The sequence below is a fragment of the Amblyraja radiata genome, chromosome 2 (genome assembly GCF_010909765.2).
Source record: "Amblyraja radiata isolate CabotCenter1 chromosome 2, sAmbRad1.1.pri, whole genome shotgun sequence".
Classification (NCBI taxonomy): Eukaryota; Metazoa; Chordata; class Chondrichthyes; order Rajiformes; family Rajidae; genus Amblyraja; species Amblyraja radiata.
In genome coordinates, this window is record NC_045957.1 from 109,161,934 (window position 1) to 109,175,675 (window position 13,742).

At 47.5% G+C, this 13,742-nt stretch overlaps 1 protein-coding gene across 1 annotated transcript in view; it reads left to right on the plus strand.

The window, feature by feature from the left end:
• The first annotated feature begins 416 nt into the window (after positions 1-416).
• osbpl10 (oxysterol binding protein like 10) overlaps positions 417-13,742 on the plus strand; it is a 220,943-nt gene continuing 207,617 nt past the window's right edge. The window contains exon 1 of the mRNA XM_033013285.1: positions 417-1,511. Coding sequence (XP_032869176.1) covers positions 1,195-1,511 — 317 coding nt within the window. The 5' untranslated portion in view covers positions 417-1,194. The remainder of the gene's footprint in view (positions 1,512-13,742) is intronic.

Below are 13,742 nucleotides of genomic sequence, written 5' to 3' on the forward strand. Positions count from 1 at the left end.
CTCCTCACGACCACGAAGGAGACTCACCAGAGACCACTAGCGAACATGTGGCAATCATGAGGCCAGCGCAGAGTCTCCTGCACTCGCCTAAATGGGACAGGCCCTTGAGAGTTGCGGCTGAGGGTGGGGGTTGTAGATGGTGAGGGTTGCAGTTGATGGTGGGGGGTGCAGCTGGGCTGGCAGTGAGGTTGCAGTTGAGGATGGGGATTGCAGCCGAGACGGCGAGGGTTGCAGCCGAGGACGAGAGCTGATGGCGTTCGTTTTTTTGTTAACCACCCCAAAAATATCAATTATTTACAACAATAATATTTGCAATGCAAAACAACACTAACACGCCCATCACCAAATACAAAACCCCCCCACCAAATATTGTTATATACCAAATATAAAATAAGTATTTTACAATCCTTATCAAGTCCACTGGGTCAGGGTGCCAGGCGCGTGATGTTCCTCACGCACCCTCTGGTTTGACGCAATCGGTGCGTGAGCTCGGCGCGGGGGCGAGGGAAGCGAGAAGCTCCCCAGGCGGGGCTGGCAGCGGCAACGACGGGCTGAACCGCCTGCTGCCGCGGCCGCCACCGCCACCAAGGTTATTAAAGAGCGGAGAGGGGGAGGGGTCAAAACCACAAGCAAAAAAAAAAGGCCACGCGGCGCCTGCCGGCCTATGTGACGGAAGGAGAGGCGTGTCAGTCGGCTGATTAAAGACAACAGAGACCGGGAAGGGCAGTGAGGAGTTCAGATCAAACCGCCCCAACAGAGGGCAAAGGGCGAGGGCACCGGGGGACAACCGTCCGTTCGTCTTTCAGGGCAACCAAGGCCGCAGAAGTCAACTCATAACTACTGGATTTGTTTAATTGTGTCTCTCTTTGACGAGAGAGACCCGGGCAACCGATTTACCTGCGAGGGAAGGAGGAGGAGAAGAACGATCGTCCCGTGGACGGAGCGGCCGCACGGCTCGAGCGCCGGCTGGACGACAGACCGGCCGTTACCGACCGTTACCGGCCGCGTTCGATGAAGAGCGCGCGCGCGCGAGCGACCCCCTCCCTCTCCCCGGGTCGCGCGCTGTCTGCAAGCCGCTGCCCCGCCACAGTCACCTCCCCCCCTCCTGCATCCTCGGTCATAACGATCCCTTCCACCGCCTGCGCTAACCGTTTTAACCGACAAGGAAAGGAGCTGCTCTTATTGTCGCGGTAGATGTTTAGTACGGAGAAAGCGGCCCTGGGGGGTGGCGCCGCTGCCGCTGCTGCCTCCGCCGCCGCCGCTGGTTCGAGACGAAGCTCGGCCTCTCCGAGCGAGCGGGGACCGACGGCCGCGTTGAAAGCTAACTCGCATGACAGGGCGAAGAACAACTGCAGCAGCCCCAGCCCCAGCCCCAGCCCCAATTCAACTCCAGCATCGGAATCCGGGCGGATAGTTCACGAGGAACAGCGCCAGCACCATCCGGAAGCTGGCAAGGTTGTGGAGGGTTTGCTGAGCAAATACACCAATCTGATCCAGGGCTGGCAGAACAGGTAAGGGACGGGGTGTGCGCTTAACTTGGTTTGGAAGGGGGGGCGGAGGGCATTTACCAATTTGCTGTCATTACCCGTGTGAAATAGGTAACACGACTGCATTTCTCGGTGTCTGGATGATTTGCCCCAGAGTACAACAACGAGTCACGGTGGCACAGCGGTAGAGTTAGTTGTTGCCTTACAGCAAAATGTAGCGCCAGAGACCAGAGTTCGACTTGTCTGTATGGAGTTTGTACGTTCTCCCAGTGATCTGCGTGGGTTTTCTCCGAGATCTTCGGTTTCCTCCCACACTGCAAAGACGTACAGGTTTGTAGGTTAATTGGCTTGTTAAAATGTAAAAATTGTCCAAGTTGGCGATATGCAGAGTATTGCCCTGCCGACTACAAGGTTCAGAAGGATGTGATCCGAGACTCCAGTGGTAAATTAATTTTTCCCGGGTTGATGATACAATTGGACGTATGCTGTTTCTACTGCGATTTTGTGTATATATTAAATTTCCAGCATCAATAGTTTAAAAACGAATTTCATTTACTATTAGAGGCCCTTTCAGCCTCTTGGTCTTCAGCCTGGGATGTTAGGTACACCAGTCATTGAAAGTGGGCATGCAGGTGCAGCAGGCAGTGAAGAAAGCGAATGGTATGTTAGCTTTCATAGCAAAAGGATTCGAGTATAGGAGCAGGGAGGTTCTACTGCAGTTGTACAGGGTCTTGGTGAGACCACACCTGGAGTATTGCGTACAGTTTTGGTCTCCAAATCTGAGGAAGGACATTATTGCCATAGAGGGAGTGCAGAGAAGGTTCACCAGACTGATTCCTGGGATGTCAGGACTGTCTTATGAAGACTGGATAGACTGGATAGACTTGGTTTATACTCTCTAGAATTTAGGAGATTGAGAGGGGATCTTATAGAAACTTACAAAATTCTTAAGGGGTTGGACAGGCTAGATGCAGGAAGATTGCTCCCGATGTTGGGGAAGTCCAGGACAAGGGGTCACAGCTTAAGGATAAGGGGGATATCCTTTAAAACCGAGATGAGAAGAACTTTTTTCACACAGAGAGTGGTGAATCTCTGGAACTCTCTGCCACAGAGAGTAGTCGAGGCCAGTTCATTGGCTATATTTAAGAGGGAGTTAGATGTGGCCCTTGTGGCTAAGGGGATCAGAGGGTATGGAGAGAAGGCAGGTACGGGATACTGAGTTGGATGATCAGCCATGATCATATTGAATGGCGGTGCAGGCTCGAAGGGCCGAATGGCCTACTCCTGCACCTAATTTCTATGTTTCTATGTATGATCTAGACCAAGACCTACATTGAGCGTCAGAGGGTCGTTTTAATTGATTTTGTGTATAAATACCAGCAATGATCCCTCCCTCCAGGGTGGAGGGAGGGATAATTGACTATCATACTACATTGGTCACTTAAAGATATTTTCATAAAATGATTTTCTGTACAGTCAGACTATGATAAAAGACACAAAGTGCTGGAGCAACTCAGCGGTCCAGGTAGTATCTCCTCCGTCTTAAGGATTCCGACTCAAAATGTAATGTATTCATGAGTTCCAAACACGCTGCCTAATCCACTGAGTTACTCGAGCACTTTGTGTCTATCTTTGTAAACCAGCATCTGCAGTTCCAGTTTTATGGTATTCAGTTGATTTGTAATTTCGTACAGCAAGGAGATAGGCTCTTAGCCTGACTCCATGCTGACTGACATGCCCATTTACGCACATCCCAATTTCCTGCATTGGCTCCATATTCCTCTGTTCTTCTCTCTATGTACCTGTCCATGCGCTCTTTAAATAGTTGTATCTGCCCCTATCATTTCAACTCGTAGCTTGTTTCATATAGCCATCATTATCTGTGTTGCAAAACCTCCACCTCTGATCTGCTTTAAATATGTCCATTCTCACTTTAAACCTAGTGTCTATAGTTTGAGAGCCCACCACCCTTTGAAAATGCCTGATTATCTACCCTATCTGTGCTCTTAATTTTATAAATCCCTAAAAGGTCACCATTCAAATTTCTCTTGTAAATTCATCGTCAAAAACTGGGACATGTTGGCCGGTGTTGGCAAGTTGGGCCAATGGTATCTATCAATGGACTGCATAATTCTATGACTCTAACTGGGTCTCTGCTCCTTCCTATACAACTGGATCCTCCACTTCCTCATGAGTGGGCCTGAATCAGCATGAATCGACAACACCATCTCCTTACTGGCCACCAGCTTATGGACACCATGCTCAGGCTGCATGCTCATTCCCTTGCTCTACTCTCTCTATATACCTATGACTGTATCCAGGTACGCCGACAACGTCAGTCGTCAACGATACCATTGATGCTAAACTAATAATGGGTAACAATGAAGGAGGGACATCGATAATCTGATTGTGTGGTGCTATAACATCAATCACGCTCTTGAAATAAACAAGAACAAGGAGATGACTTCTGATTTAAGCAAGGAAAGCAGGCAAATTCTGCACCCATCTTCATTGGTGGCATGTTGAAGAGAGTCAACAGCTTTATGTTTCTAGATGTACATATCTCTGATAATATGTCCTGGGCACAACAGGTTGATACCATCAGAAAGTAATCTCACCAATGACTCTAGTTCCTCATAAATGTGAGAAAATGTGGCATTGGCTGTGTCTTTGGTTGGTTTGGAAATCAAGAATGAAAGAAGTTGCAGAAAGTGGTGGGCATTGCTTGTTCATCATGAGCATTGACATCCCCTCTGTTGAAGAGATCTACATGAAGCGTTGCCTCAAGAAGGCAGCTATTATCATCAAAGACCCACACTATCCTGCCTGCATTCTGAATTGGGGAGCACTATTTGTATTGCACATTTGGGATTGGTTATAAAGCACTTTTGATTTGAACTAGAGAGCCATTTGAGTTGCATTGGAAAATGATGTGCAGGATTTATCTTGGATTTAAACAGTACACTGCAACATTGCATGTTTCCATAACGCAAATTTGATCTATCAATGATTACATAAAATAATATATTCTGTATTACATGGAATTTTTCCATCTAACACAGGGACGTCAGTGGTCCTTCCAGGTGATCCAGAGGTTCATGTGCACTTCCTCTAACTTCATCTACAGCATCTGGTGTTCCCTTTCTGCCCTACTGTACATCAGTAAGACTACACGTAGACTTGGTGACTGTTTCGACGAACACTTGCACTGCGTCCGCCAAAGCCTAACAGATCTCCCGGTTGTTAACCATTTTAACTCCTCTTCCCATTCCCATTCAATACAATACAATACAATACAATTTATTTGTCATTTGAATCCCATTGAGGTTCAAACGAAATGTTGTTTCTGCAGTCATACACACAAGAAAGAACCAAGACACAACACGATTTACACAAACATCCATCACAGCGCATCTCCTCCTCGCTGTGATGGAAGGCAAAGACTTATCTCTCCCCTGCACTTCCCATTCCCCTCCCGATGTCAAAGTCAAAGCCCCCGGCGGGCGATGGCAATTGTCCTGCGGCCATTAACGCCGCGCCGGGTGATGCAAGGCCACGCTCCGGGTCTTGTTGTTGGAGCCCCCGGCGGGCACTAGCAAAGTCCCACAGCCATTCCAAGCCACGCCGTGCGACGATGTAAGGCCCCGCTCCAGGTACTCTTCAACCCCGCAACTCGGGCGGGTGAAGTCGCCATTGCGGAAGCCCCGAAAAGCGGTCTCCCAGCAGGGACCCGCGGGCTCCCGGTGTCACTGTCCACCAGACTTGCGGTAAGCGTCCGAATCCCCGGGGTCGGGTCGCAGCAGCGCGCCACCACCGCTCCTCCCGCTCCGAACTCGGCCAGCTCCGCGATGGCGAGTAGGTCCGCAGGCTCCGCGACTGGAACCCCAGGTCGTTCCTGCTGGAGGCCGCTCCACGGTGCTAGGCCCCAACGACAACGGAGACCCGACAGAGAAAAGGTCGGGTTCTCCGTGCAGGGGATAGATTTTAAAAGTTTCCCCCGCCCCCCACACACATACCCACACACATACACAAAAAAATAAATAAAAACTACATTCAAACGAGACAAAAAACAACAAAAAGACAGACGGACTGCAGAGGCTTCTGCGACGTGAGTCGCGCCGCCCACCGGATACTGGATTCTGACCTCTCTGTTCTTGGCCTCCTCCATCGTCAGAGTCAAAATGGAAACCGATGGAACAGCACCTCGTATTCTGCATGGGTATTTTGCAACCCAATGGTATGAACGTAGAATTCCTCAATTTTGGATAACTACAGCCCACCCACACCCACTCCTGCTCTCCTCACTCGCTTATCCCATCTGGACTTGCACCTATTTCTCCCTCCCTCCTTCCATTTGCATTCCTTCCTCAAGGCTTTGTCCTGCCCCTTCACTCTTCCAACTTCCTTTTTTTCCCCCCTCAACGCCAGTCAGTCTGAAGAAGGGTCCCCATCCGAAACAGCACCTACCACGTTCTCCAAATATGCTGTTGGACCAACTGAATTACTGCAGCACCTTGTTTCATATCTTTATTTTGTAAGCCAGAATCTGCAGTTCCTTATTTCCAAGAACGGAACTCGCTATCAAAATATGGAGGGGACGGGGGACACAATTTTTTGGCGGCCGCGCGCGCATGCGCACACTCACACATGCGCGCAAGGCTTCGGAGGCTCAATCCAGCGCTAAATGCAGCTCAACTGCCTGTCTCACCGGGTTAACTAACAGCCCTGTCTGGACTGACGGGATAACAGTGCTGCTTCTCCACGCTGGCCATATTTCCCACAAGCCCAGGCAGGTTAACCTGGCGGGGATGTCGCCCACCTCTCAAAACATGGGGAGGAACGTGTCCCCACTGCCCCCCCCGGGTTTTCCGCCCCTGCTTATTTCTACATTTCTTTTGACAGTAACTCAGGTGAGGCTGTATTTTTTTTAATGATTTGATCCTTGAAATAAACCATAATTCAGATTCAGATTCAGAAAACTTTATTGTCTGTCGTAACAGAAAATCTTCTTTGACGTGGCTCAACATACAGACAGGACAATGTACTGATAAGCAGTCATACAACACAGATTTCTGCGAGCACACACAGTGTGTATAGATCTTAAAAACAAGTATACAGATTAAAAACTGTAAAAATAGACAAGATAAAAGTTGTGTATACGTGTAAAGTGACAGTGCGTCAGGGTTAATTTGTCCATTGTTCATTTTTTATTTAAGCTGTTTATGGCAATGGGTATGAATGAGTTTTGGTGGATGTTTTTCTTGGATAGGGGGACTTCTTGTACACAGAGTCTGTGTGCTGGGAGAAGGACAGGCGGGTGTCGATCTCTGTGCCCAGGTATCTAAAGGCCGCTACCTGCTCAACTGTCTGCCCATTCAGCCTCAGAGGTTCAAAGAGAGGTTGGGGGGAAGATGTTCGCCTCCCCCCACAACACAGCTCCTTGGTCTTGGAGATGTTAAGCTCCAGAGAGCTCTCTTTGATCCACAGCATCAGGGTGTTGACCTGCTGATAGTAGGTAGCCAGAGAATTGTGATCCTTGATGTGGGTCACCAGGGCCATATCGTCTGTATACTTAAAAAGGGGAATGTCACTGTAATGTTTGCAGTTTGCATAGTTCTAATTTCTAATTATAAAATATCCTAGTATGTTGGCACTGAAACAAAGCATTTGCTTTTAGAGATATGAGATTTTGCAGTGGCATCTTTCCTTAAATAACATGGATCATACTTTTTTATACTTATGTAAAAAACATTCCAGGTTGTACCTCTAAGAGTGAGAAGTTTGGCATATTAATTATTTTAGATGTGCAGCAGTGAGATTTTATTTTTTATTTTTTTTACATTGCTCTCTGAAACTCCTAGCATCACCGATTGTGTCAAAACCTGCTACTTCAAAACGCCAAAATAAAATGGATTGGACCACCTTAGCATAGAATCCAGACATGCCAAAGTCATATTCAAACCAGTTGAAACTCTAGAAATGTATCTAAATCGGAGTCTGGCAGTTGTAATCACAATTTCAGGGAAGGGGGTGTGTGTGGGGGAGGGAAGGGAGGGGGGTGGGGGAGGGGTTGTGTGTGTGAGGGAGGGGGTTGTATGCGGGGGGTGTGGGGAATGGGGTTGTGTGTGGGGGAGGGGTAGTGGGGGGGGGGGGGGAGGGAGAGCTCGGAGAAAATACGGGGGGTATCACGGGGAGGGGGCTAAAGCCAGCGAGGGGGACCAGAGTGGAAAGGGCTGGAGCAGGCTCGCAGCGATTGCTGGTCGCTGGACCGCTGGTCATTCTCCTCCGCCGAGATCAGATTCTCCGCTTTCTGTTTGGCGACATTTCCCGTGCCGGGCTGTTTCAAGTTCCTCCGAAAATTGTGTCCGGTTGGAAACCTCCGCTGGCCATCCACCGCTCCAGTAAAGACGCGATGGCGCAGGAAGGGGTGGACCAATTAAAGTAAAGACCAATCCACGCGGCGCTGAAAGGTAGGACGAGGAGATCCACCTGCGCACGCTCGTTTTTTAAGATTTTTAAACCTCGTTAAAGTTCACATTAGACCACTGATCAGAATGAAACTTGGTGCAATCGCAGTGCAGGAGAACGGTGAGTAAGCTGGCGAACAATCGTAGCGCTATCGCGTAACGTTTTTGCACAAATAGAATGACTGCGCAACCGGAAGGTAACAAGATCAGAGCTTTAGTTATGTACAAACTAGACCAGGGGTGGGGAACCTGCGGCCTTTTGAATGAATCCAAATTTTGTAGACAAATTCTTTTATTTTTATTTAAATGTTTTTGTTCGTCTTTTATTATTTTAATTTTAATCTTAAAATGAACCTATTTAAAATACTAAAGAGTAAAAGAAGATTAAAAAACCCCAATATAATATCACTCGCACGCTAACCACACTCACACTCACAAACCACCCCCCTTGAAATTATATTAATATTATTAATTCGCTCCTTTTATCCGTGGCAGGGGCAGAGAGAGGGCAGGGGCGGAGGGAGGGCGGGGGCAGGGGCAGAGACAGAGGCAGATGGGATGGGGGCAGAGGGAGCGGGCAGAGAGGGAGAGGGGGGGGGTAGAGAGGGAAGGGGGTAGAGTTTGAGGGGTGGGGGCAGAGGGCAGAGAGCGGCAGCAACCTGCACACCATGCGCCGACACGAGGAATCTGGGCGAGGCGGCAAGCGGGTAGGCGAGCATCGGTCAAAGGACCGCAAGTTGGGCGGCCGCAGTCTTCAGCTATGATATTTGGTCCTCAGTCCAGGGCCCGACTTCATCTACAGCTGTGTCTTTTGAATAACGCGGGGGAGGAGGGAGAGGTGGAGGGGGAGGTGACGTCACTCGCAGCGCAAGGAAGCCAGCACGTGTAGCAGACCCATTGTTACCTCATCAGCTAAAGACAGTTGTTTTTATTTCAAAGTTTTGTCAGATTTTTGAACATTTTCAGTAATAACTCGAGAAATAAAGCATGGAATGTTCAGATAAGTCTATTTAGGACACCACAGGAAAAATGTCTACCAGAATATGTAAAAATGTTACCGTTACCACGTCGTTTTTTCGAGAAGATGTGATTATACACAAACAAACACACAAATACATCATCCACATACAACATCAGACTTTTAGTTATATACATAGAAAATGGGTGCAGGATGAGGCCATTCGGGCCTTTGAGCCAGCTCCGCCATTCATTGTGATCATAGAAACATAGAAAATATTTGCAGGAGTAGGCCATTCGGCCCTTCGAGCCTGCACCGCCATTCAATATGATCATGGCTGATCATCCAACTCAGTATCCTGTACCTGCCTTCTCTCCATACCCCCTGATCCCTTTAGCCACAAGGGCCACATCTAACTCCCTCTTAAATATAGCCAATGAACTAGTCTCAACTACCTTCTGTGGCAGAGAGTTCCAGAGATTCACCACTCTGTGTGAAAAATGTTTTTCTCATCTCAGTCCTAAAGGATTTCCCCTTTATCCTTAAACTGTGACCCCTTGTCCTGGACTTCCCCAACGTTGGGAACAATCTTCCTGCATCCTGCATTCTGCATCCCCTTAAGAATTTTGTAAGTTTCTATAAGATCCCCCTTTAATCTTCTAAATTCTAGTGAGTACAAGCCGAGTCTATCCAGTCTTTCTTCATATGAAAGTCCTGACATCCCAGTAATCAGTCTGGTGAACCTTCTCTGTACTCCCTCTATGGCAAGAATGTCTTTCCTCAGATTTGGAGACCAAAACTGTACACAATACTCCAGGTGTGGTCTCACCAATACCCTGTACAACTGCAGTAGAACCTATACTCAAATCCTTTTGCTATGAATGCTAACATACCATTCGCTTTCTTCACTGCCTGTTGCACCTGCATGCCTACTTTCAATAACCATATAACCATATAACAATTACAGCACGGAAACAGGCCATCTCGACCCTTCTAGTCCGTGCCGAACACGTATTCTCCCCTAGTCCCATATACCTGCGCTCAGACCATAACCCTCCATTCCTTTCCCGTCCATATAACTATCCAATTTATTTTTAAATGATAAAAACGAACCTGCCTCCACCACCTTCACTGGAAGCTCATTCCACATAGCCACCACTCTCTGAGTAAAGAAGTTCCCCCTCGTGTTACCCCTAAACTTCTGTCCCTTAATTCTCAAGTCATGTCCCCTTGTTTGAATCTTCCCTACTCTCAGTGGGGAAAAGCTTATCCACGTCAAATCTGTCTATCCCTCTCATCATTTTAAAGACCTCTATCAAGTCCCCCCTTAACCTTCTGCGCTCCAAAGAATAAAGCCCTAACTTGTTCAACCTTTCTCTGTAACATAGTTGCTGAAACCCAGGCAACATTCTAGTAAATCTCCTCTGTACTCTCTCTATTTTATTGACATCCTTCCTATAATTAGGCGACCAAAATTGTACCCCATACTCCAGAATTGGCCTCACCAATGCCTTGTACAATTTTAACATTACATCCCAACTTCTATACTCAATGCTCTGATTTATAAAGGCCAGCACACCAAAAGCTTTCTTTACCATCCTATCTACATGATATTCCACTTTCAGGGAACTGTGCACAGTTATTCCCAGATCCCTCTGTTCACCTGCATTCTTCAATTCCCTACCATTTACCATGTACGTCCTATTTTGATTTGTCCTGCCAAGATGTAGCACCTCACACTTATCAGCATTAAACTCCATCTGCCATCTTTCAGTCCACTCTTCCAACTGGCATAAATCGCTCTGTAGACTTTGAAAATCTACTTCATTATCCACAACCCCACCTATCCACAACCCCACCTTAGTATCATCTGCATACTTACTAATCCAATTTACCACACCATCATCCAGATCATTGATGTACATGACAAACAACAGTGGACCCAGCACAGATCCCTGTGGCACCCCACTAGTCACTAGTCACTGGCCTCCAACCTGACAAACAACCATCCACCATTACTCTCTGGCATCTCCCATTCAGCCACTGTTGAATCCATCTTGCTACTCCACCATTAATACCCAACCATAGAACCTTCTTAACCAACCTTCCATGAGGAACCTTGTCAAAGGCCTTACTGAAGTCCATATATACAACATCCACTGCTTTACCCTCATCAATTTCCCGAGTAACCTCTTCAAAAAATTCAAGAAGATTAGTCAAACATGACCTTCCAGGCACAAATCCATGTTGACTGTTCCTAATCAGACCCTGTTTATCCAGATGCTTATATATATTATCTCTAAGTATCCTTTCCATTAATTTGCCCACCACTGACGTCAAACTAACAGGTCTATAATTGCTAGGTATACTCTTAGACCCCTTTTTAAACAATGGAACAACATGCGCAGTACGCCAATCCTCCGGCACCATTCCCGTTTCTAATGACATTTGAAATATTTCTGTCATAGCCCCTGCTATTTCTACACTAACTTCCCTCAATGTCCTAGGGAATATCCTGTCCGGACCTGGAGACTTATCCACTTTTATATTTCTCAAAAGTGTCAGTACTTCCTCTTCTTTGAATCTCATAGTTTCCATAGCTACTCTACTTGTTTCCCTTACCTCAAATAATTCAATATCCTTCTCCTTGGTGAATACCGAAGAAAAGTATTGTTCAATATCTCCCCCATCTCTTTTGGCTCTGCAGATAGCCTGGTGTACCATGACACCCAGGTCTCGTTGCACCTCCCCTTTTCCTAATCGGCCACCATTAGATAATAGTCTACTTTCCTGTTTTTGCCACCAAAGTGGATAACCTCACATTTATCCACATTATACTGCATCTGCCATGCATTTGCCCACTCACCCAGCCTATCCGAGTCACCTTGCAGCCTCCTAGCATCCTCCTCACAGCTAACACTGCCCTCCAGCTTCGTGTCATCCACAAACTTGGAGATGTTGCATTCAATTCCCTCGTCCAAATCATTAATATATATTGTAAATAGCTGGGGTCCCAGCACTGAGCCTTGCGGTACCCCACTAGTCACTCCCTGCCATTCTGAAAAGGACCCGTTTACTCCTACTCTTTGCTTCCTGTTTGCTAGCCAGTTCTTTATCCACATCAATACTGAACCCCCAATGCCGTGTGCTTTAAGTTTGTATACTAATCTCTTATGTGGGACCTTGTCGAAAGCCTTCTGAAAGTCTGTGGGACCTTGTCGAAAGCCTTCTGAAAGTCGTGGCATGGCTGATTGTCCCCAATCAGTACCCCGTGCCTGCCTTCTCCCCATATCCCTTGATTCCACTAGCCCCTAGAGCTCTATCTAACTCTCTCTTAAATCCATCCAGTGATTTGGCCTAAACAACCCTCTGGCAGGGAATTCCACAAATTCACAAATCTCTGGGTGAAATTGGCGGAAGTGGCGGCGCTGCTTTGCAGCTGCGGCTCGCCTGCAGTCCGTTTGTTTGTTCTTTTTTTTTGTTTTCTTTTGTGCCGTTGTCACAGTTTATTTCGGTTTATTTTAGTTGTGTATGTGTGGTGGGGTGGGGTAAACGTGATTTTTGACTCTTCCTTCGGGGGGGATGTGTCCTTTCTTGCCGTATCCTCCGTCTCCGTCTGCACTGAGGCCTATCGCCGTGGAGTTGGCGGCCTCCAACTGGGACCGACCTCGAGGCTCCGGAGGCAGAGCCAGGACATACCAACGCGAGGCTGACCGACTTCGGGGCTGTGGTGGCGTTGTGGAGGCTCGGCCACGGGCCAGTAGACGACATTGTCGGGAGCTCGCAGGTCACAGGTTGGTGACCCGTTTTTCCAGAGCTCACGCAATAACAGCTTCATCCGCTGGATTGGAGGGCGGCAGCTTCGACCGCCCCAGGCTGCGGAGTTTGAACCAGCCCGTTCACGGAGCTCGGATTCAGCCGTGGGACTTGCTTACCATCACCCGGCGGGGTCACAACATCGGAGGCCTGGATCGCCTCATCGCAGAGGGAGAGCAAGGAGGGAAGAGACAAGGACTTTGGGACTTTTTGCCTTCCATCACAGTGAGGAGGTGCCTGGTGGACTCACTGTGGTGGATGTTAAACTGTGTTGAGTGTGTGTTTTGTTATTTTATGTTATGACTGCAGGCTAAACCATTTCGTTGCACTGAAAAGTGCAATGACAATAAAATTGAATCTGAATCTTGAATCTGAAAATGTTTTTTCTCACCTCAGTCTTAAATGGCCTCCCCTTTATTCTAAGACTGTGGCCCTTGGTTCTATCTGGCCATATCCATATAGATATGGATAGATACATATTTGAGCAAAACTAGTCGGTGTATCAAGTACTTAATTGTCGCATAGATGTTCAGAAAAATGTCAGACCTTGTGATAGGTCGCCCAATTATAGGAAGGATGTCAACAAAATAGAGAGAGTACAGAGGAGATTTACTAGAATGTTGCCTGGGTTTCAACAACTAAGTTACAGAGATAGGTTGAATAAGTTAGGTCTTTATTCTCTGGAGCGCAGAAGGTTAAGGGGGGACTTGATAGAGGTCTTTAAAATGATGAGAGGGATAGACAGAGTTGACGTGATCAAGCTTTTCCCTTTGAGAATAGGGAAGATTCAAACAAGAGGACATGACTTCAGAATTAAGGGACAGAAGTTTAGGGGTAACATGAGGGGGAACTTCTTTACTCAGAGAGTGGTAGCGGTGTGGAATGAGCTTCCAGTGGAAGTGGTGGCGGCAGGTTCGTTGGTATCATTTAAAAATAAATTGGATAGGCATATGGATGAGAAGGGAATGGAGGGTTATGGTATGAGTGCAGGCAGGTGGGACTAAGGGAAAAAAG